The sequence below is a fragment of the Anser anser genome, assembly GCF_964211835.1.
Source record: "Anser anser genome assembly, chromosome: 12".
Lineage (NCBI taxonomy): Eukaryota > Metazoa > Chordata > Aves > Anseriformes > Anatidae > Anser > Anser anser.
In genome coordinates, this window is record NC_139733.1 from 16,006,889 (window position 1) to 16,026,159 (window position 19,271).

A 19,271-nucleotide genomic window follows, 5' to 3' on the forward strand; every position below is an offset into this window, starting at 1 on the left:
TTGGAAGCATCAAGTAAGTTCGGATGAGGATGGATGACAACATCTCTGGCGCTTTGTGGTGCTGAACGTCCTGGTGTGAGAAGCAGGTGGTCTTGCTGAGGACGGACCCCAGATGCGCTTTCACCCCTCAGAAGCAGGGACCTCTCTCGCCCCTGGTTTCAGCAGAGGTAGGGTCAGGTCCCTGGCTGCAGACCTGGCTGCAGACCAAAATGAGCTTGTGGGGCTGCCAGCCTCAGGAGATGAGCGAGCTCCGCAGCAGCAGGGCAGGATCTCATCTCGGTGGGACTGGAGTTACTGGGGCTTTAGAGGGTGACCTCCTCCCCGCAGCGTTCCCAGCACGTCCCGTTTCGGTGCCGCGCTTGCATCGAGTACTCCAGCTCCAGGACGGGGTGTCGGATGCTCGCCTTCACTTGCGGGTCATCCCACCGTTGTGGTGGAAATGTGTTAGTTGTTAGCACAGGTGTGAGGTCTCTTAGCTTGTTTGGGTTTTGAAAACTGAATTATTTGTCAACCCTTAAAAGGTCAATTCAAATTCATTCCAAATTTTATTTGATGAAAGCCGTAATGCTCGCCGTTGGAAAAATGAAGTACAAACAGCCATAAGTTATCTGTCTCAGATGGGTAAATGTTACACACAGAACGGAGGGATTTTTTTGCTAGGCTTAAGTGAAACAGAGTCTTTATTTAGTGTCATGTTTTTATTTAAAAGCATTTATTTAAAGTTCTAAAAAACAAAGAATTCAATAAAGCAAGACAGGTGCAACTGCAAATGATTAATGATATAATTCTCGGTACTTTATAAAGTGTCTAACACTGAAGAGATTTATACAGTGCAGAATGGCAATTGTGCTTTGATGGAAGGAATAGGTAATCAATACCTGCAAGCTTAGAAAAAGTGTTCTATTTCCTCCTCTAATGATATAGGGTTTTTTGCAAGGCAAGGATGTCTGGAGCATGAGACACTTGGAAGAAGAATTAATTTGAAATCTGTAGTGGAAGATCAGTTTCAATTAAAACTGCACTTGAATGTCCATGGAAAAAAGCAGGCAGTTAGACTTAAACCTTCTGATGGCTACCAGGGAATAAATGAATCCCACTGCACTGGTCTTGATTACAATTTGTTGAGCTTGTTTTTCCTGCGTTGGAGAGAGAGTTGATTTACTTTGGTCTCAAACTCAAAAATTAAAATTTCCTTCTTTCCTGCCTCCCCCCAGCCGCGCCTTATCACACTAATTGTTAAAGCTGGGATGGCCCCAGCCCCGCGCGGCTGGGATGGCGGTGTTGAGGTTGTGGCCTCTATTTCTGTCTAGAATTGCTGCCATAATGGTGTAGGTCATATTGCATGTAACACTTTGCATATCAAAAAGTTCGGAAAGGAATTAATGAAAAGCTCAGCCGTTTATAAAATCCTGTGCTGATTTTAACTAGCAGGTCTCGAACCTTTAAATCAGAGCTTAGCCTTCTGGCTGTAATTTGGGATGTCAGGGCTTGGAGTCACAGCACCGGCACTGAATTGGGGTTTTGAATTGCTGAGAGAGTTTCACTGCATTATATTTTCCTTTAGCTAATTCAGCACACGGAAACATTTTCTGTATGAAAACTAACACTATCACATGAAGATAACAGCTAGTATTAGGCTTTTTTTTTTTCTTTTTTTGGTAAATTATAGATTTAGAACCAGGTGAAGCTACTGTGTTTTTAAAAAGAGATGTATTGCTATATTAAATTAATTCAAACAAGTTAAATTAAAAAAAAAAAAGACTTTTTTTTTTTAATAAGCTTGTTTAAGTGACACAAAGGCCTAAAAGCCTTTTGAAGTCTGGGCAGTGAAAAACTGTATTTCAGCAAGAGTCAATCCAGGTACCTAAGTCACTTGAGGTTTTAACTCAACAAGATGTTTTGCTTGCTCGTTTACCCTTATGGCTTATTTTATTCATTTCGACAAGACAATTTTCACTGCAAATTGGTTGAGAGCTGGCTACACTTAAAAATAACAATGATAATGATAAGAATCATCATAAAAAAAAGCCTTTGTGATAGGATGCATGGAGGTAACCCTGCAATGCCTGTTAAAATAAATCAGCTTATTCAAAAATAAGATCTCCCCATTGGTTGAGAGGTCACCAAAATACTAAAAAAATAATAATAAAAAAAATTGAGTGCACAGCTTTTGAAACCACAGCTGAAACCATTGCGATAGCCTCTGTGAGCAGAGTGCTTTTGAAAAGCTCACCATATGTTTATAACAAAGCCAAAAAATGAGAGCTGGCAGGTTTGATGATTGTGTGCAGGACTAAACATTCTAAAACAAATTCCTAAATTTCATGGAGTAAATGCAAGGTTATACGGTAAGTAAATCTGAATTGCCAGTTAATTCACTGCAAAACAATTAATAAGAGCATCCTGATTCAGGGAAAAAAAAAACTCTACAAGTGGAACACGTTTAGGTTTCCCAATGTAGGGCTTTTTTAATAATTTTGTTCTCCTTAGTTGTGGTACATTGGGAAATTAACTAAAAGTGGCTTTTGCTGACAATACAAGTTGAACAATGAGATAAACAAAACTGATTCTTTAACCTGGGCAGGTGATGTAAATGACTTTTAAAGGATGGTGCAATTTTGCTTAATTGTAGATTAAAATAAAACACTTTGATGTTGTTTTCCTTACCATAGAGCATTTGCATATGATGGGTAATGCACAAAATCTTGCTGCTGATTAAGTGTCCTGCATCAGCCCAAGGGAAGATAGGAAAAATGCATTTTGCAACTAGACACGTTAAAACCCAGGGGCCAAAGAAACGGGCCTTCCCAACTGCTGTGTTTGGATGGCACTAATTGAATTTACATATGTTTCTCAGATGCAAGGGGAATAAATGCATATGGGCGCATCATTTGCTGCTGTATGCTACAAAGCAGACATGCTGACTGTGTAGTTCAGAGGTACAGAACAGGTGTGACATCAGAGGTCTCAGGAGACTGGAGTTTGGCTCCGGGTTGTAACTTGGTTTGGTGGAAGAGCTCGGGCAAATTGCTTCCCTCGGCTCATCACTTTCCCTGTCTTTACATGAGAATAAGGGTGCTGATCCCTGCTGTAAAGCACTTAAAGAACTGTGAGGGAAAAGTGCTTTGCAAGAACTCTGTGCTGTTACTTCAGGAGCGTGGACAACTATTTGCACTCACAGGAACACAATCTCTTAGTCTCTGTTAATGCAATTTAAGAGTTGGAGAGGGAGGTTGTAAGAAAAATTTGAAACTCACTGGAGATCCTCCTCTGCGTGCTGTTGAGGCCCCTGGTGTTGTATTGCTTCTAGAGGTGGTCCGTGGTGGGGACAGCAAGGGCTTTGTCTGAAACCTTTTATTTCCACGTGCTATTTTTATTGACTGTTCTCGCTGGAGAGCCTTGTAGAATGGGCAGGGTGGGTTCGGGCTGCAGCAGCTTGAGCTGTGGTCTGCAATACCACCTCTCGCAGCTCCACCACCACACCATGACAGACCATGACCTTCAGCTTTACTGCTAACACTTGACTTGTTTTGAGAGAGTAGCTTAGATCAGGTGAGAACAGACTGTGCTAATAAGCAAAACAGAAAACTCATGTAAGAACAACAAAAGAAAGAGTATTTTCCTGATCAATTATTGTTGTCTTTATTTCCTCCATCAAGAGTTTGCGTTTTATATTTTCTTGCTTTCTTCGAATTTACTAATATCCCCTTTGGTTTAAATCTTTATTTTCATCTTTTCTGATTTCAAAACCGCCCAAATAAATGAGATCATTAATAAAGATCATACTATCTAAGCAGAGTATTGCACAAATGCAAGTTAATGCATAGCCAGTACATTATGTATCTCATGTAAAAAGGTAAATATATACTGATATATTATGGCTGAAGCTTTAGGAAAGTTCCTGTAAAACCATGCTAATTCATAACATATGCATGAAGAACTTGGGAATTGCAGATAGTTTTATAGAACAGTAATTAAAAAAAAAAAGGCCATTGTTCTTTACTGCTAGAGGCAAAGTTTGAGTACGGCATGAAGCTAATGGATTTCGATCTCTTCATAAGTTTACAAGTCTTAACCTTTTTCAAATGTGGAAGCGTAACAGCAGTGGTGTTACCTGGGGAGCTTAAGTGCTTCATCCTCTTTCTTAAGCATTATCCAGAACTGCTGAGCCACTGGAATATTAATTTACATTGGTATTTTTTAACAGGTACCTATGGTCCCGAGCACTGGGTTACTTCTAGTGAGAAGTGTGGAGGGTCTCACCAGTCTCCCATAGACATCGTAGACCATCAGGCTCACGTCGGAGATGAGTACCAAGAACTGCAGCTTGATGGTTTTGACAATGAATCTTCTAACAAGACTTGGATGAAAAACACAGGAAAAACGGGTATGTTCTTTTCTGTTTGTCTCCATAGCGTGCCTGCAGTCAATTAAAAATTCAAGCCATGTTTCACCCTGCTCCTTTTTCATTTGTTGAAATGTTGTTCTGTTGTTTGGGGTTTGCTTTTTTTTTTTTTTTTAATATAATTTTCCAGCAGCAGCCTCCTATCTCTGCCTTTGCATTCTGTGCAAAGCTAGTTCTGCAGATTTTAAGGTTTGTTTTTTTTTTTATTTTTTTTTTAGGCTCTCAATATAAAATAATTCTCTTGGTAGTCAGTTGTTCCTCAGAATAAAAGGCTGTATAAGAGTTTCAAGGTGTAACCTTGAATTATCAGCTTTGGGGAGGCTGTAACATCTAATCCAGAAGAATGCTGAGATGCAAGGCTCAGACTTTTGTAGGAAAGGAGAAGTCTTAGAAATCGGGATGTTTTAGAGAAGAAAGAGCAATAACTGCTCAAAGTAGTGGGAGCTTATTAATGTGTTTCTGATATGATTATAGCACTGTGTTCTTCACTGAACTGAATCCTCTTCTCCTCTGTCTGCTCTGGCTTTCAGAGAAAAGAACAGTCAGAGTACTGCTTATTTTTACCAAAACAGTTCACCAAAAGGTCAAGGTTGATTTATATGCAAAGCTGCATGCATTTGATTACTCTTTAATTCTAAAAACGTAAAAAGCAGAAATTACAAGGCCACCCTCTTCATATGACAAGGTCAAATATTTTTAGGGAATTGGATTAAACTGCTAATTAATTCAATTTTATTTATTGGAAGTATATTTTTATCTTTATTAACATTCGACATGTGTGTCTATAGTGCTTTAGGTAACAGGTTCCTAGGCAGAAGGTCTGCTAGCAAAACCCAGGGCACGTACCTGCTCCGGGAGTGTGCAACGCAGTTGTGCACGGAGCCTGACCTCGGATACGCCCATGGCTTCCAGGGGACTTTGGGTGCGAGCCACAACCTGGAGTCCACAAGATGCCTTAGATCCTGTTCCAGCGATTCAGGGATGTAGTGGGAGTTGGGAGTTATTGCTCCTCAGATGAGATGGAGTGACAGGCTGTGATCCTGTTTTCCTTTACCACAAAGCAAATCTAGTTAATGTAAACCACCATCAAGCATAGCTTGGGTTTTTGATGCATTACTGAGGTTTTTTTCAGCTTCACTAAGAAATGCTCCTGTTTGCTTTGAAATTCTGAGTTTGTTGCCCTTCGTAACAAAATGAGGTTCGGGGAAGGCTGAATGCTATGGAAATTTGGTGCTTAATTAATCTATTCATGTTATGCACCCTGCTCTTTTGGTCACAAAGGAGTGTTTGTAGTAACCAGCAATAAATATAATTAGAAATACCAAGAAAAAAGGATGGTGCTCTTCTTCTAAGAAAGATGCTAATGCTATACTGCATGTATAATAGGAACATATTGCTGCACATATAATAGGAAACCATGTTGAACCGAAACGTGCCAGCGAATTTTCCAGTCTCCACGCAGTTGGCAGTGAAAGCTGTATCTTTGGTCTCCTCTGCTGGGTGATTTTAGCACTGCTGCTCTACTTGATTTCTTCACCCATTGGGGTATGGATTTTTGCTGACAAGTTATTGCTTCTCAGGGCAACGGTAACTGTCATTTTTCTTGGGTAACTTACAATCTTTTACTGGTAACACGAAGACTCTCTTTGCCTTGCTGTCATCTGTGATTTCTTCTGCTAAGCGCTTAACTCCTCCCTTATTTTATCAAGTTCCATTCCCTTTCTTGGTTTTCTGACCTTTCGAAGAAACTTGTCTGGGATTAATTTTTTAAAGTGGTAAGTGGCAGAGCAGCAAACCAAGTAGGATGTTTTGGCTTATGGGTAGAAAGTAGAGGCAGGTTGTGCCATAAATTGCGATGCATTTTGGCAGCAAAGTCTTGGAGCAGATGGCCACGTGAGACCTTCATATTGCAGACTGACAGAGATAGTAAACTAAATAACTGTTTAAGCAATAGTGATGGATGTAGAGGGCATTTCTCAGCAATTAATGACTGGTTAAAAGACACCAGGGTCCACGGGAAAGCCAAAGGCCCTTAACCTTGATGCTCATTATCTGGCAGGAAATGTGTCGCTTGGGTTATTGTTATTGCTATTGGACTAGTATTTTTTTAATATTTTTTTTAGGACAGAACAATTACTTATTTTTATGCTGTGAAATGTTAAAAGGCAAAGAGGTTACTGCTCTTTAGAACTGTTGTACTCTTTCTTTTCCCCCCATATCAGGTAAAGGACAGACAATGTACAGAAAACAGAGCTTCATTCAGAAAATGAAAATGGATTCATTATGCCTCTGCCTTAACTAGAAATGCTTTTGTGCATGATTACGCTGGCAAAGGCACTAATGTGGATTTGATTTCATCCCTGAAGTAGCTGGTTCCCAAGTGGTAAGGATCACTTGGATAGTATAAGCACATTTCCTAGTTATTTTTGCTTGTGCCACCTTATAATTAAGTGCTAGCTGGCCTCAGCCAGGCCTGAGGCTGACAGGGATTCCACAGGCCCAACCTGCCCTGAGGCCGCAGAGCACCTGTGGGAGCAGGCCTCTCGCCAGCGTTACACGGACACTGCCGCTTTACCCCTCCTTAGATCACTTCAAAAAACACTGGCCACTTAAAAAAAAACAAAAAAAGAACTACCAAAACTTCTGCCAGAGGTGTGTTTCTGTTAAGTACTCTGCAGGTGTGGTGTGTATATCTGTCCAGCTGCCCTGCTTAGGAAGGGGGAAGAGCTGCTTTGTATCCAGGACGGGTTTTTCCCTCAGGAAGGTGACAGGCACACAGCTCCAGGCCTGATCCTGCAAATGGCATCACACAATTGTGATCCTGGTAGTTGTGCGCCACCTCCTTTGGTTTTGAAATCTAAATTATATGGTGTTTAAACTGAGTAGGTGTGGGGGATTGATTCTTTGGTGTGCACTCTGAGTAAATTACTGGATAAACGCGGTGGCTCCCGAAGCCCGCCGACATGGTGTTTGGTTGTTCCAGCCCTGAAAACCAGAAGTCGTGTGCAGGGGAGGGAAGGGAAGCCCCCAGATCACTGGAAATAAGGACATGCTGCTAAAATAGGAAGGTGATGGGAACATGTGTTGTACAGCTCAGCAGTGTAAGAAATACTGTAAAATGAACAATTAGATGAACATTTCAGATTGTACATCCTCCTAATTATCCTTTTAATTATTCATCTAAAACAAGTAAAATGACCCCTGACAGAGCCATAAATGATTTAGGAACTATCAAATATTTATTAGATGCAACTGAATCCCCACAGAGATTTTTAACAGATGCACACAAATCTGCTTTCGTGTATTCCTCATCTCCTAGAATTTTGTCTATGGAATTTCTAACCAGTTGGGTGAGATTTTTGGTATCTAAAACACTGCCGAGCTCACTGAGAATTTCGTAAGAGAAGAGAGCAGTGGAGCTTCTAATCACTTGTGTTCCAGTAAGGATACATTGGTATCCTGGCTGACACAAACAGCAACCTACAGCCAGTCCCACACCACCGGTCTTCCTACACAAATACTTTGATGCAGAGGAACCAGAAATCATGGAAGAGAAGAGCCCCGTGATGTCACTGGCACAGTTTAGAAACATCTGAACATCTCATGCAACTCAACATTTAGGTGGTTTTAACATAAACAATTTAATGTTTAGATGTCTCTTAATTGCACGCTTGCACCTGAGATGAGGCTGCTTTAGCCAACTGCCTGTACTCACATCGAGAGCAGCCCTGGTGTGGCAGAAAGCCTAGCCTGGAGCAACAGCCTGCCAGTGATTCACCAACAGAGGAATAACTTCTATTTCACAACTACCCTTTTAGTTTTCTCAGCAGTGAATAAAATCCTCCCTGTTACATAATAAAAATGGATTTATATTAATGTTCCTGTTGTGATGACACAGTTGGATTGAGAACAGAGAGAAATCCTTGTGTGTTAAGCTTTTCCCATTGAAAAAAAAAATAAAAAACCACAAAACTTTAATCACAGGATTCTGGGCACAGCAAGTGGTGGTCTGCAATCGCTTTTACAAGAACAAAATGCTAATTTTAGTTTTGTTTTTAAGCGCTAGTTTTGCAAGGGATGAGAAGAAATGATTTTATAAGGAGTCATTATTAGGAATTGTGAATGTTAAAAATGGGAAATGCTAGAAAGGAAGGTGGTCTTGTAGTGAGAGCAACTGACATGGATGTTGGAAAGCTGGATTTAGTTGATAGTGGGACCACCCCTGTAACATGTACTGTCTTCCACCATATGACTTTGCCCTCTGTTTGGACATCAAACTTTTATTGTTATAAAGGCTTTTGGAAATGAAAAGAAAATACAAAGAAGATCCTTTTGACCCTTAACTGAATCACATGATAATAATGTCAGAGTTACTGTAATAAAACCCAGTTCTTATGGAGGGCTTTGCATGAGTGGGTCTCAAAAAAAGTTATTGTCACTCTCCCAGTTTTACAGAAGGGAGAAGCAGGGAGCTTAAGGAACGTACCTGACATATCCAGCAGTAGAGGTGGGAGAGGGCACAGGGGCACAGGCTTTTTTTTTTTTTTTTTCCCCTGATAACATAGAGGGAATCCAACAAACAGAGGATTGAACTGGTGATCCGCAGACTTTAGTGAATCGCAAGGCCAAGAAACATGGTTGGTCGTTAGTCCCTGCAACCACATTAAATAGTTCTTAATGAAGTTTGCCATTTAAATTTTAATCAATGTCCAATGAGGAGGCCAAAAAGTCCTTGAGAAATTTGGCCTTTGTGATTTTCTGTAGACTATGTAGTTTCATAATCACTTCCTTAATTAGCCAGTATTACTTGGAGCCTTTCTTTTTTTAAAAAAAAACCAATCCCTGTAAAGAGAAAAATGATGACCTCACTTTTTATTTGCATCAGAAGAAGTATTGTAGTATAATGAGTAAAAACCGTAAATGCTTCAAAAAATTGTGCTAAGAACATCCTTCTCCTTGTTCTGTGTGTGCAGTTGCTATCCTGCTGAAGGACGATTATTTTGTCAGTGGTGCCGGGCTGCCGGGCAGATTCAAGGCAGAGAAGGTGGAGTTCCACTGGGGTCAAAGCAATGGATCAGCAGGCTCTGAGCACAGCATCAATGGCAAGAGGTTCCCTGTTGAGGTGAGTGGAAAGACATGTGCTTATGTTCTCGAAAAAATAAAATCAGAATGTATTGCAGTAGTTTGAGATGACTGTGAAATAGGGCAATGTTTCCTTCAGTGAACATATCACTTTCAAGGCCCTTCCGGCCCTCGCAGCACTCTATCTATCATCTCTTATGTGCTTTTGCAATGTCAGCTCTGAGCTCTGCTTTGCTAGCATTGCCAGCTTTTGCGTCCCATGGGCTAAGTTTCAAACAGTCACTTTTCTGGCTTCTCCCATAAGCTTTTCATGTGTGGGAGGATCTTCTTGCAAATATCCGCAAAGTGACCTCGTTGTCCTTCAAATCTTTTCTTTCCCATGATGCTTACAAACAAATAGCTAGCAGCGGTTTGGGAGCCATCGTGCTGAGACTGCCGTCTTTCATCGGCATTGCTTCCTTCCGTGCGTACGGCCCTCTGCCTACCCGTGTTCAGCTGCAGCCCCTTGCCTTGTGCTAGCAGGGCATCTCAAGGAGCTGCACAAACAGCTGTGGGTTCACTTTGCTTGTGCAGGAGCCAGCCAGACCTGAGCCAGCTGCACAGCTAGCACGGCAGAACGCTGTGCCACAGCAGGAGCAAGATATCAGCTCGGGCACAGCACCCTGTGAAAGCAGCCGTGTTCAGGGCACGGGGCTGGGCAGCCATCAGCAGCTGAGCGCAAAGATGTGTCTTCAGACGGCAGGGAGAGTCCTTGGGCTGCTGGGGAGTACAGTGCAGTTGGGTCTGATAGTCCCAGGTCTGTCAGTGGGCAGTGCAATGTCTTCTTTGTCAACGGAGTTTGTCAATGCTTTTCACTTTATATTCAAGGGTTTTGCATGGTGAAATAAAACAGGTGTTACCTGGAATTACCTTTTCTTGTTGGTAATCAGATACATGCTTTCAAATCAGGTTGCGTCCTGGTGTGGCGTATGGATGGGAGCAGCTTGTGGGGTCCTGTGCTTGCCCAGAAAGCTCACGTGTGGACAGAAGTGGTTTTCTTGTCAACTGGGTCTTTCAGGAACTTAATTCAGGCCCTAACTTGCCATAATGAATCACATGTCACTTTAGCCAAGTCACTTTTTCAGAGGGTGGGAATGGGCTCCCAAAGTGCAAAGGAAGGTTGTAATAGACCGGACCAAAAAAAAAAAAAATAAATCATTGTTTGCATCTGTCTGCTCCAACTGCCCCGCCAAATGAATTAGAAAAATTGTTTTACCTCCCAGTAATACCTGAAGCTATAGGTTGGATGGTCAGAGGCAGAGATTTGTTTATTTATTAATTTATTGCAAACTTTTTCCAACAGCTTCTGGTTTGATGAAGCTGCGATTTCTCACGACGGGCCACCCTGAACACACAGAGCAAAGGCCTGTCACGCTTCCCTCTCTGTCTCAATTGTCAGTGCTGGTATTCATTAGGACTGTTTTGGGGAGGCAGAAGGAACACTCAGGAAGTCTGCAAAGCCAGTCAATGCCTCTTTTGAAATTTTAGGGAGGGGAGATGGTAAAGGATCCTTGGTCTTCTTGGTAGTGTCAGAAATAGTATTTCGACTTCACAAACCCTTGCTTATGATGCCAAGGTTATTTGGTACTGGCTTGATAAATGGATGTTATTTTACTTTGGAAAAAAAAGAAAATTCTTAAGAAATATTTTTCCTTTTCTTTAAATATTCTTTATTTTCTTTTCAACTGGTTGGAATACTAATTTTGTCATCTTTAAATATTTTTTTTTTGAAAAAGAAGAATCTGCCTTTCTGAATTTCATTACTGTTTATGAATGCTGTGCAAAATAATTTGCTATATCGAATAGGTTTAGTGTTAATCCTAATAATGAAAATGTAATTTTCCAAGTGATTTGTATTCATTGCAATGACATGAGCCTCTGATCTCTGACCTTTCTGAATATGAATGTATTAGCAGAATTCCCACAGTCTTTCCTTTACTATTTTTTAAAAGAAGAGCAGTTTCCAAAACAAGTCTGTCCCCGTTGTTTTGCTATGTACCACCTACCCAAGATTTCCAAATGTTGATCCACTTTATTAAATCATGTGCTGAAAAGGATTTTCATGGGTGGATTTTAAAGGATGCTCAAAATAACCAGAATTTCTAAGGTGATGAAACTGTGTTCCTCTTGCCGATACATGCAAAAGCAGTCCATACAATTGAGATTTTACATCTCAAAGAGTAACTGTACATGTATGCGTGGTGGAGCTTTTAATTTGTAATGCTAATTGTAGTTCAGCATGCAACTGTCTGATGCAACCCTTACAGCCTGATTCTGGGAGGTCTGTGCCAGAAATACCGTACTTCCTTTGAGAAATGACATTCTGAGACATTTTGAAGGAAGGCTGGAGAAAGGATAAATAAATAAATCCCATCCTACAGAAACCGAAGCCCAAATCTCTCTGATTGTTCTGGGTCCCTGGACACAGGTAAAGGTTTTAAGGAGCGCGTGCAGGTATTGGCACTCCAGGCCTGCAGCAGTTGCAGTGGTGATACAGTTGAAAGCAAACATTTTCAGAGTCTAATTGGGAAACCAGATGTGGACTATGCAAAGCGCATTAGTTCCAAAGCACATCCCACGGGAACGCAGATAGATCAGCGTCATCCATAGACTTTGCTCTGTACACATGAAGTTTAGATGTTTTTTTCCTCTGGGAAACAAACTGCTTGCTGGTAGTCTTTTTTCTTGAAGAGGATGCAGAAACTAATTAGAAATGTCAGATATAATACAGAGCATTATTGTTTGACCATGTTGTTTGGTTTTTATTATTACAACTAATGTGTCAGATGGTAAGGCTGTCTACGTTAATTGGTTTCCTTCATTGAAGCCCATCTGGATCATATTTTTTTGTGATTTATATGTTAAATTAGTTGGTAAGATATATGAGAATGTCCTTTTTGTTTCCTACTTTAAAGGCATGTTGGATCAAAGGCATATTATCTTGCAGTACTTTTATGCATATGCAGCATATTGTGATTCCTTTTCAAACCATGGCATATGTAATGGTATTCTAAATGGTTTCCTTCATTATGTGGTCTCACTTATTTATTGATCAGATTTTCCTTGATGATCCTTATGAAGCCATTATAAGTTTGGCTTTCTCTGAAGTATCATTCAGGAACAGAGATGTCCATGTGTCTCAAGCTTTTGTCCACGGCCAGGTGCCAGTTCATGATACCATCGCTGGTCAGCATTGGCCTGAAGCTTCCTTTTTCCTCCTTCTTGCCATTTCAGCATCATCATTGGTGAGCACCGTAAAGCTAGTGCTGCGATGCTGAAGATTAAAGCGATACCATTAGCGCATTGCTGGGCGAGTGGAGCGCAAATCCTAATGAGGATGTGGGCTCTGTGCCAGTTTAGAAAAAGTCTCTCTCCTTTTTTCTTGAAGTCAAGAAAAGTTTTTGACATTGCAGTTTCTAAATTTTAATGAATTGCTGACTCCTTTGTATTTTGTTATTGTTCTTCTCCATTATAATTGCTCAGGTTTTCTTTTTCTTTCTGAAGTCGAAGCAGTATAAATGAACATGCAAACGCTAGAAACCATTTAAATGGCGAAGTGACAGAATTACAATAAAGAAGAAGAGCTTCCCTCAGGCCAGGAGAGAACCCAGGTTCCCCTCATTAGAGCCAAGAGGAGTAATTGCAGACTTTAATCTCCAGCGTCACCGTGCCGGTTACCAGCCCTGCCTGCGCCGAGCTTGCGGCGGGCAGGGCTCGCCGTGCGGGCTCCCTGCCGGGAGGGAAACCCAGCGCTCAGAGCTGCACAGGCAGGCAAACAGCTGACGTGGCAGTGCTGTGCTGGCGGAGTTCACTACCACCATCCCAGCATAACTGTGATTTTGAGCTGCTTCGCACTCATTTTTATGCAAAATGCTGATTATTTCTGTGAAGAGCAGAAATCAGAAGAGTGATTTTAATCATGACTGTGTTAATTTGATGTGAGCTTTGGCTGTTTATGAGCTTTCTCTTTAATGGCGCTAATTGTCAGTTATAATGTGAACACCATTATACAGTAATATACAGTAATTTATTTAGTAAATGAGAATCTTATTCCAAGGACCATACTGCAATATGCCATAGAGACCTCATCCCTTTAATCTTACATGAACAAACTTGCACTGTCTAGGCCAAATTGGTAATAGGAGCATCAACTTGGCTTCTGAAATAGCGATGTGATTTTGTACCCACAAGCACCAGCATGCATGTTTTTGGAGAACTCTAGTTCTCCATTTAAAACAAAAAGCAACAAAAAACAAACAAACAAAAACAAACAAAACAAAATCAAAAAAGTAATCTTTTTTACTACCAAAAATAAAAAACAACCCACAAAGCATTCCAGTAGAAAATGAGGAGCTAGCACCCTTTCATGTTGATTAATGAGCTCTTATGTTATGTTGATTGATTCATTTCATGAAATTATTATAAACAATCTTCTGCATTAACAATTCTTGCTGCTCTTTAAGCATGTTCCTTAGAAGAATTTCCATGTTCTAGTGGTATCTTTGTTCTCACTCCTTCTTTGATTTTCTTCCTTTTCCCTTTGAGTTATACATACTAACTTCAGCATTGTCTGGATCTACAGCTACTTGCTCTAATTTGAATGCTCAGATCTACTTGCCAAAGGTTATCACCGTTCATTATCCTACCTCTTATTGTAACACTTAAATTCTCATGTTTGATTGTCTGCTGTCTGTGATAATGTAAATGTCGTTAATGTAGAAGAAAAGTCATGAGTGGTTGAGGCTGGAAGGGAACCTGTGGAGATCATCTGGTCCAACCCTCCTGTTCAAGCAGGGTCACCCAGAGCACGTTGCACAGGATCGCGTCCGGGCAGGTTTTGAATATCCCCGGAGAAGGAGACTGCGCACCCTCTTTGGGCAACCTGTTCCAGCTGTCACCTTCACAGTAAAGACTGGACCCAGTACTGACCTCTGGGGGACACTGAGCCACAGGCCTCCAACTAGATTCTGCACCACCGACCACAACCCTCCGAGCTCTGCCCTTCAGCCAATTCTCAGCCCACCTCACTGTCCACTCATCTATATCACGCTCCCTGAGCTTGCCAATGAGGATGTTGTGGGGGACAGTGTCAAATGTCTTGCTGAAGTCAAGGTAGACAACATCTACTGCTCTCTCCTCATCTACCCATGTAGATGATACCCAGTGCCCAAAAGCCTTTATTACAGGGTATAAACCGAGACTAGCTCATATTTTTGGGGTGTATCCTGGCTGCTAGGTCTTCGTATCATCCCTGGAGTGTCATCTACAGTATTTGTCTGGGCTTTTGTCCATCTGAGGATGGCAGGGGATATTTACTATTTAATGTTAGGATTTGGGCTTTTTTCATTAAGTTTTAACAAAGTTTTAAGTTTTACCTTGCTGCATTTTAAGTCCTTAGGTTTGTGTGTGCACTTTTTTTTTCCCACATGTTAAAAGAAGAACAGACCACAGTATGTTTTCTTGATTTCCAGGAGAGAATTAGCACCCTATGTTGCTGTGTTGCAGTTAGGTTTATTATTTCTGGCATCCAGCATATCTGGTAATTGTAATTTTGCAAAGATCTCTGGTGTTGGCTTCAAGCACAAGTAAAGACTAATTGTGAAACAGGGAGCCAGTGCTGGGTTTATTTCCTTATATTCCGTTTACTAGTTGCTCTTCAAATTTCCTTGCTTCCATCTGGCAGGATGTAGCAAAGTAGAAGTCAATAAATGATGGAAGGACCCAAAGAGGGCCATTGGGAATATATCACAGGGAGAGAGTTAGACTGTCTGAAGTAATTTTACTGTAATATTCTCTCTGAGGACCAAATCCGCAGTTATATGGGGATACTTAGAGCTCCCAGTGACTTTGATGGGGGATGTGCTGGTGAAACTGAGTGAGGATTTGGCTCCAAACCCGTGCTGTCTGTGCTGTAGAGTGCTCGGGGAATTTAGCACACACTGCTTATTCTGTCTTCATCTCTTACAGTACCCCAACTTAATCATTCAGACATGGAGGTGGCTTGAGGATTTTCAAATTTAATTATTTTGTCTTTTCTTTCTTTTTTTTTTTTTTTTTTTTGTTTCAAACTGTCATTTTGCAGGATTTTTAAGTCTTTTCTTACAATCTTCTGTCCCCTCTTTCTCCACAATCCCCTATGGTCTAGATAGCCACAAAATACTCGAAATATACAAGATACTAAAAAACCCAAAATGTTGCTCAGCCTTACCTTCCACCAGACTTTACCCCTCTGTGCTTTTCATCACTTTTAAAACTAGTTCAGGTTTCTCATCATGAGGAAATTGGTGTGCTGTAAGTTTAAGACAAGAAGTACATGGATGTTGGCTGAGCACCTGGCCGAGTTTCCGTCATGTTGTACTGTAAAGACTGTGAGCTGGGCAAGTCAAGCATTATCTTCTAACAGTTTTACTGTTTTATCTTCCTTAGAGTAACTGTTGCACTGGCTCCCCACACTTGTCTTCAGTTCCTCCCATATACTGACAGGAGAATCAGCTGAGACTTAAATTAATGACTTTATTGCAATCAGGGTTCCATTTTAGTGCAGAATGCTTCATCTTGTAATAGTGAAATATTTAGTCTCCATCTGGCTGATCTTTTCTGTGAATGCCCTCTGATAATTAAGAAGAAACATGAGAGGATGGTCTGAAATTAAAATATGTTTAGTGGAGGGGTTAGCCTGTGGGACTGTTCGTGTAGAGACCCAGACAAAATTTAGGGACATAACAGCAGTTTGGTTTTATGGCTGCATCTTCCTGCTGCTTGCCAGGCCCCAGTAATTTCTAGAGTCGTTGTAAATGCTACGATGCATCCAGAGTTTTATTTTGAAATAACTATCCAGTAACACCATCTAGATATTCTTTTCATGTTTGATGGGAATGTCCTGCTTTCCACAAAGGATTTCCACTGCCTTGTTGAAAAGGTCTGAGTCAGTAGCACTACACTGCAATTACAGTATGCTAATGATGAGCTAAGAGTTGTACGTTCTTCTTAACATAAATCCCTGATTTTCGACATGATTAATTGGAATCTGGCAAGACTGACAAGGAGAAGGAGGATCAGATGGGGTGAAAATAAGAGATAAGAGGCTGGCAGCCAGCTCTTGTTGTAAAGGAGAGTTATTTTGAATAGGAGAAAAATCAATACAAAGGTTGGAGAATTTGACAGAGTTATAAGAGCTACTTTAATGAAAGGTAGCAGATTCAATAGGATTGTTACTTGAAATGTGGGATTGTCTAAGTTAGAAAAATGGGACTGTCTCTCCCCAGCTGTAAAGGTGAGCTTTACGTGCTGAACTTACCGGGTACTTAGGCCACTGAGTTTAACATCATTCACTGTGGGCACCTGATGTGGTGAGAATAGGGAAAAAGTATGTGTGGGAGCTTGCTAAATTCTGGTCTTCTGGAAGAGTTACTTGATTACGGGAGGGGAAGGAGGAAGGCAGCAGGTGATAGCTATTTCTGCTGCTTCACCGTGTCAGGTGGCTACCAGAGGATATCTGGCAGGCCTCTGTGAGGCAAAGCACGACATTGTGAGGAGATCTGCTTTTCTGTGACTTTGTGTGGCCCTGGGTGTAAGGGGCAGGCAGACTTCGATAGACTCGGGGGGCATTCAGCAGGAACTCTCCTTGGTATGTTCATGTCAAGACTCCTTACCTCAACGGTGATGGTGTTATGTGAAAACACGAGAGGTTCAGTAAGTGCTTGGTGTTGCCTCTTTCCTTGAGGCAAGTCTGACAGTCCTGGGACTTTGGAACATCTTCCCCTAGAGGTGTGAGATCCTTCACAGCTATTCCAGTAGGACCTCTGGAAATAGCAAAGATAGGTAACGTGGGAAAAGAACAAAAAAAAAAAACACCAAATGTGTTAAGAAGTGATAATGTTTCCTTGGTGCACACACGCGCAAAACAAACAAACAAGAAAACCCTTAATGTGGTTAGCAGACTTGTTGGTAGCTTGTCTGCTAATGTTTCCCATGGAAGCCTTTTCACTGGGTCTCGAACAGTGGGAATAGATTTCACCAATGTTAATCATGATTTCAGGAAGCAAGCAGGAAATGATTTAAATTGTCTATTATACTGGTGCTTTGCTGATTGCATTTTTGTGTGTGTTGTTTTTTTTTCTGTAGAATTCTAAGCAGTTGCTGTAATTTTGTACCAAGAGAATAAATTGCATCAGATTTTTTTTTTCCAGTTAGAAGACTTGGAACATTTATTCTTTTCTGTTTTACCATGTTCAAGAAGTATTTTCTAAGGGGTGATCAAAAGCTTGCATTAACCATAAAGAAAGACACATCTTGCTGCCTGTTACTCATAGGTCCAAAAAAAATTTTATTAAAAAGAGATTTTAAAAGGGTCGCTGAAAGGGTTTTTAATTCTGGGGTGAGGCAGGCTGTGAAGTGCATTCACTGCAGACTGTGCTAATCAGTATTATTGTATTTACTTTCTATCTTGCCTTCCTACCTGAATCCCTCTGCTGTCTCTTATATTGTTTAAAAGCTCTTAGAGTGTCTCTTCACTGGGTTTGTGTAGCGCCTGCCCCAGTGGAGTTCCTGCTCTGGGATGCAACAGTGCTGCTGCTGCTATAACCGCAGGCTTTGCAGGGATGAATTGCTTTGTTTTTTCTATGATAAAGCTTCACATGATGTAAGAGATCAGGCAGCAATATGAATGTAGCCCTTGTTATTTCCCCAGTTCACAGGCATTGTATTTTCCAGACAGGATGGGAAGGTTAACAAAAGTTGAAAAAGGATCTAAAACACTGCAAGTGTTTACTGTCTGGTAGAAATGAAATAACAATCAAGTGGTTGAAAAAGGTATGTGTTTGCTCATGCTTCGAGACACACAGCACTCATCTTTCTGTAAAGAAAAAGCAATTTGGGGAAAACAGTCATATCCCAGAATACGTGTCTTCTCTCTCCCTACTTTTCTATCCAGCTTAATAAGCAAAAATCTTTGTTCTCTAATTAGCTGGGCTTTTCAGTACATGCCTCAAAAGGCCTATAATGTCCTTTTCTGTCACCATCCCATCCAGGCTGCCTGTCCTCAGAGGGGACTTTGCTTTACGCTCTCTCCTTGGAGAGCAGGCAGAGCAGGCTCGTATTTCCAGGAAATCAGCAGCCCTTTCTGTTTCCTGCTCACACTGCCTTCAGCTTGCTCGCTCCCTCCGCAGGAAAACCTTTGTTATAGTATCCCTTAAAGAGGGCTTGGGTATCGTTGTCCATTGACTATTCAGGAGTTCTTATTAAAACATAGTTCCTGATATACACATTTGTAAGAAATATGAATTTTGGCTTCCCACCAGAATTAGAAATAGCATTACCAGGTGGGAAAGAGCTTTTCCCCCTGCAGTGGGCTAACAGTTTGTTAATAGTTTATTCAAGCACAGAAAATGGGACCTGGTCTGCCAAAAGACTGTTAGTAACTCCACAGGGGGCTGTTAATTGTCCGGGAAAAGAAGATGGAAACTGTCTCCTGAATAAGTTAAGGATGAATTAGTCTTCTCTGGGACAGGGGGCAAATTTGAGTTTTGAACAAACTCTTAGACATGGGATAAAATATGGAGAGACAAGAGGTACCTTCCTTACTTAACCCTGGGTGGTGATGCAACTTGAGAATTAAAAATACGCATCAGCACAAGATGTATCACACATCTCGCTATGGATGGGAGAGAGTGCTTCGGGATTAGATCGTGGCAGGGATAGGTCAAATTACTCGAGTTTTGTCATTTTTGTCTTTATAGATGTTTTA

At 41.1% G+C, this 19,271-nt stretch overlaps 1 protein-coding gene across 4 annotated transcripts in view; it reads left to right on the forward strand.

Moving 5' to 3' along the window:
- The window catches only part of PTPRG (protein tyrosine phosphatase receptor type G), a 407,047-nt gene that overhangs the window by 212,662 nt on the left and 175,114 nt on the right, over positions 1-19,271 (forward strand). For 3 of the 4 annotated variants that reach the window (XM_083795084.1, XM_083795085.1, XM_083795086.1), the window contains 2 exons: positions 4,208-4,387; positions 9,379-9,527. In XM_083795084.1, coding sequence (XP_083651210.1) covers positions 4,208-4,387; positions 9,379-9,527 — 329 coding nt within the window. Of the gene's footprint in view, positions 1-4,207; positions 4,388-9,378; positions 9,528-13,069; positions 17,154-19,271 lie in introns of those variants that run through there. The other variant, XM_083795087.1, reaches the window with a different exon arrangement.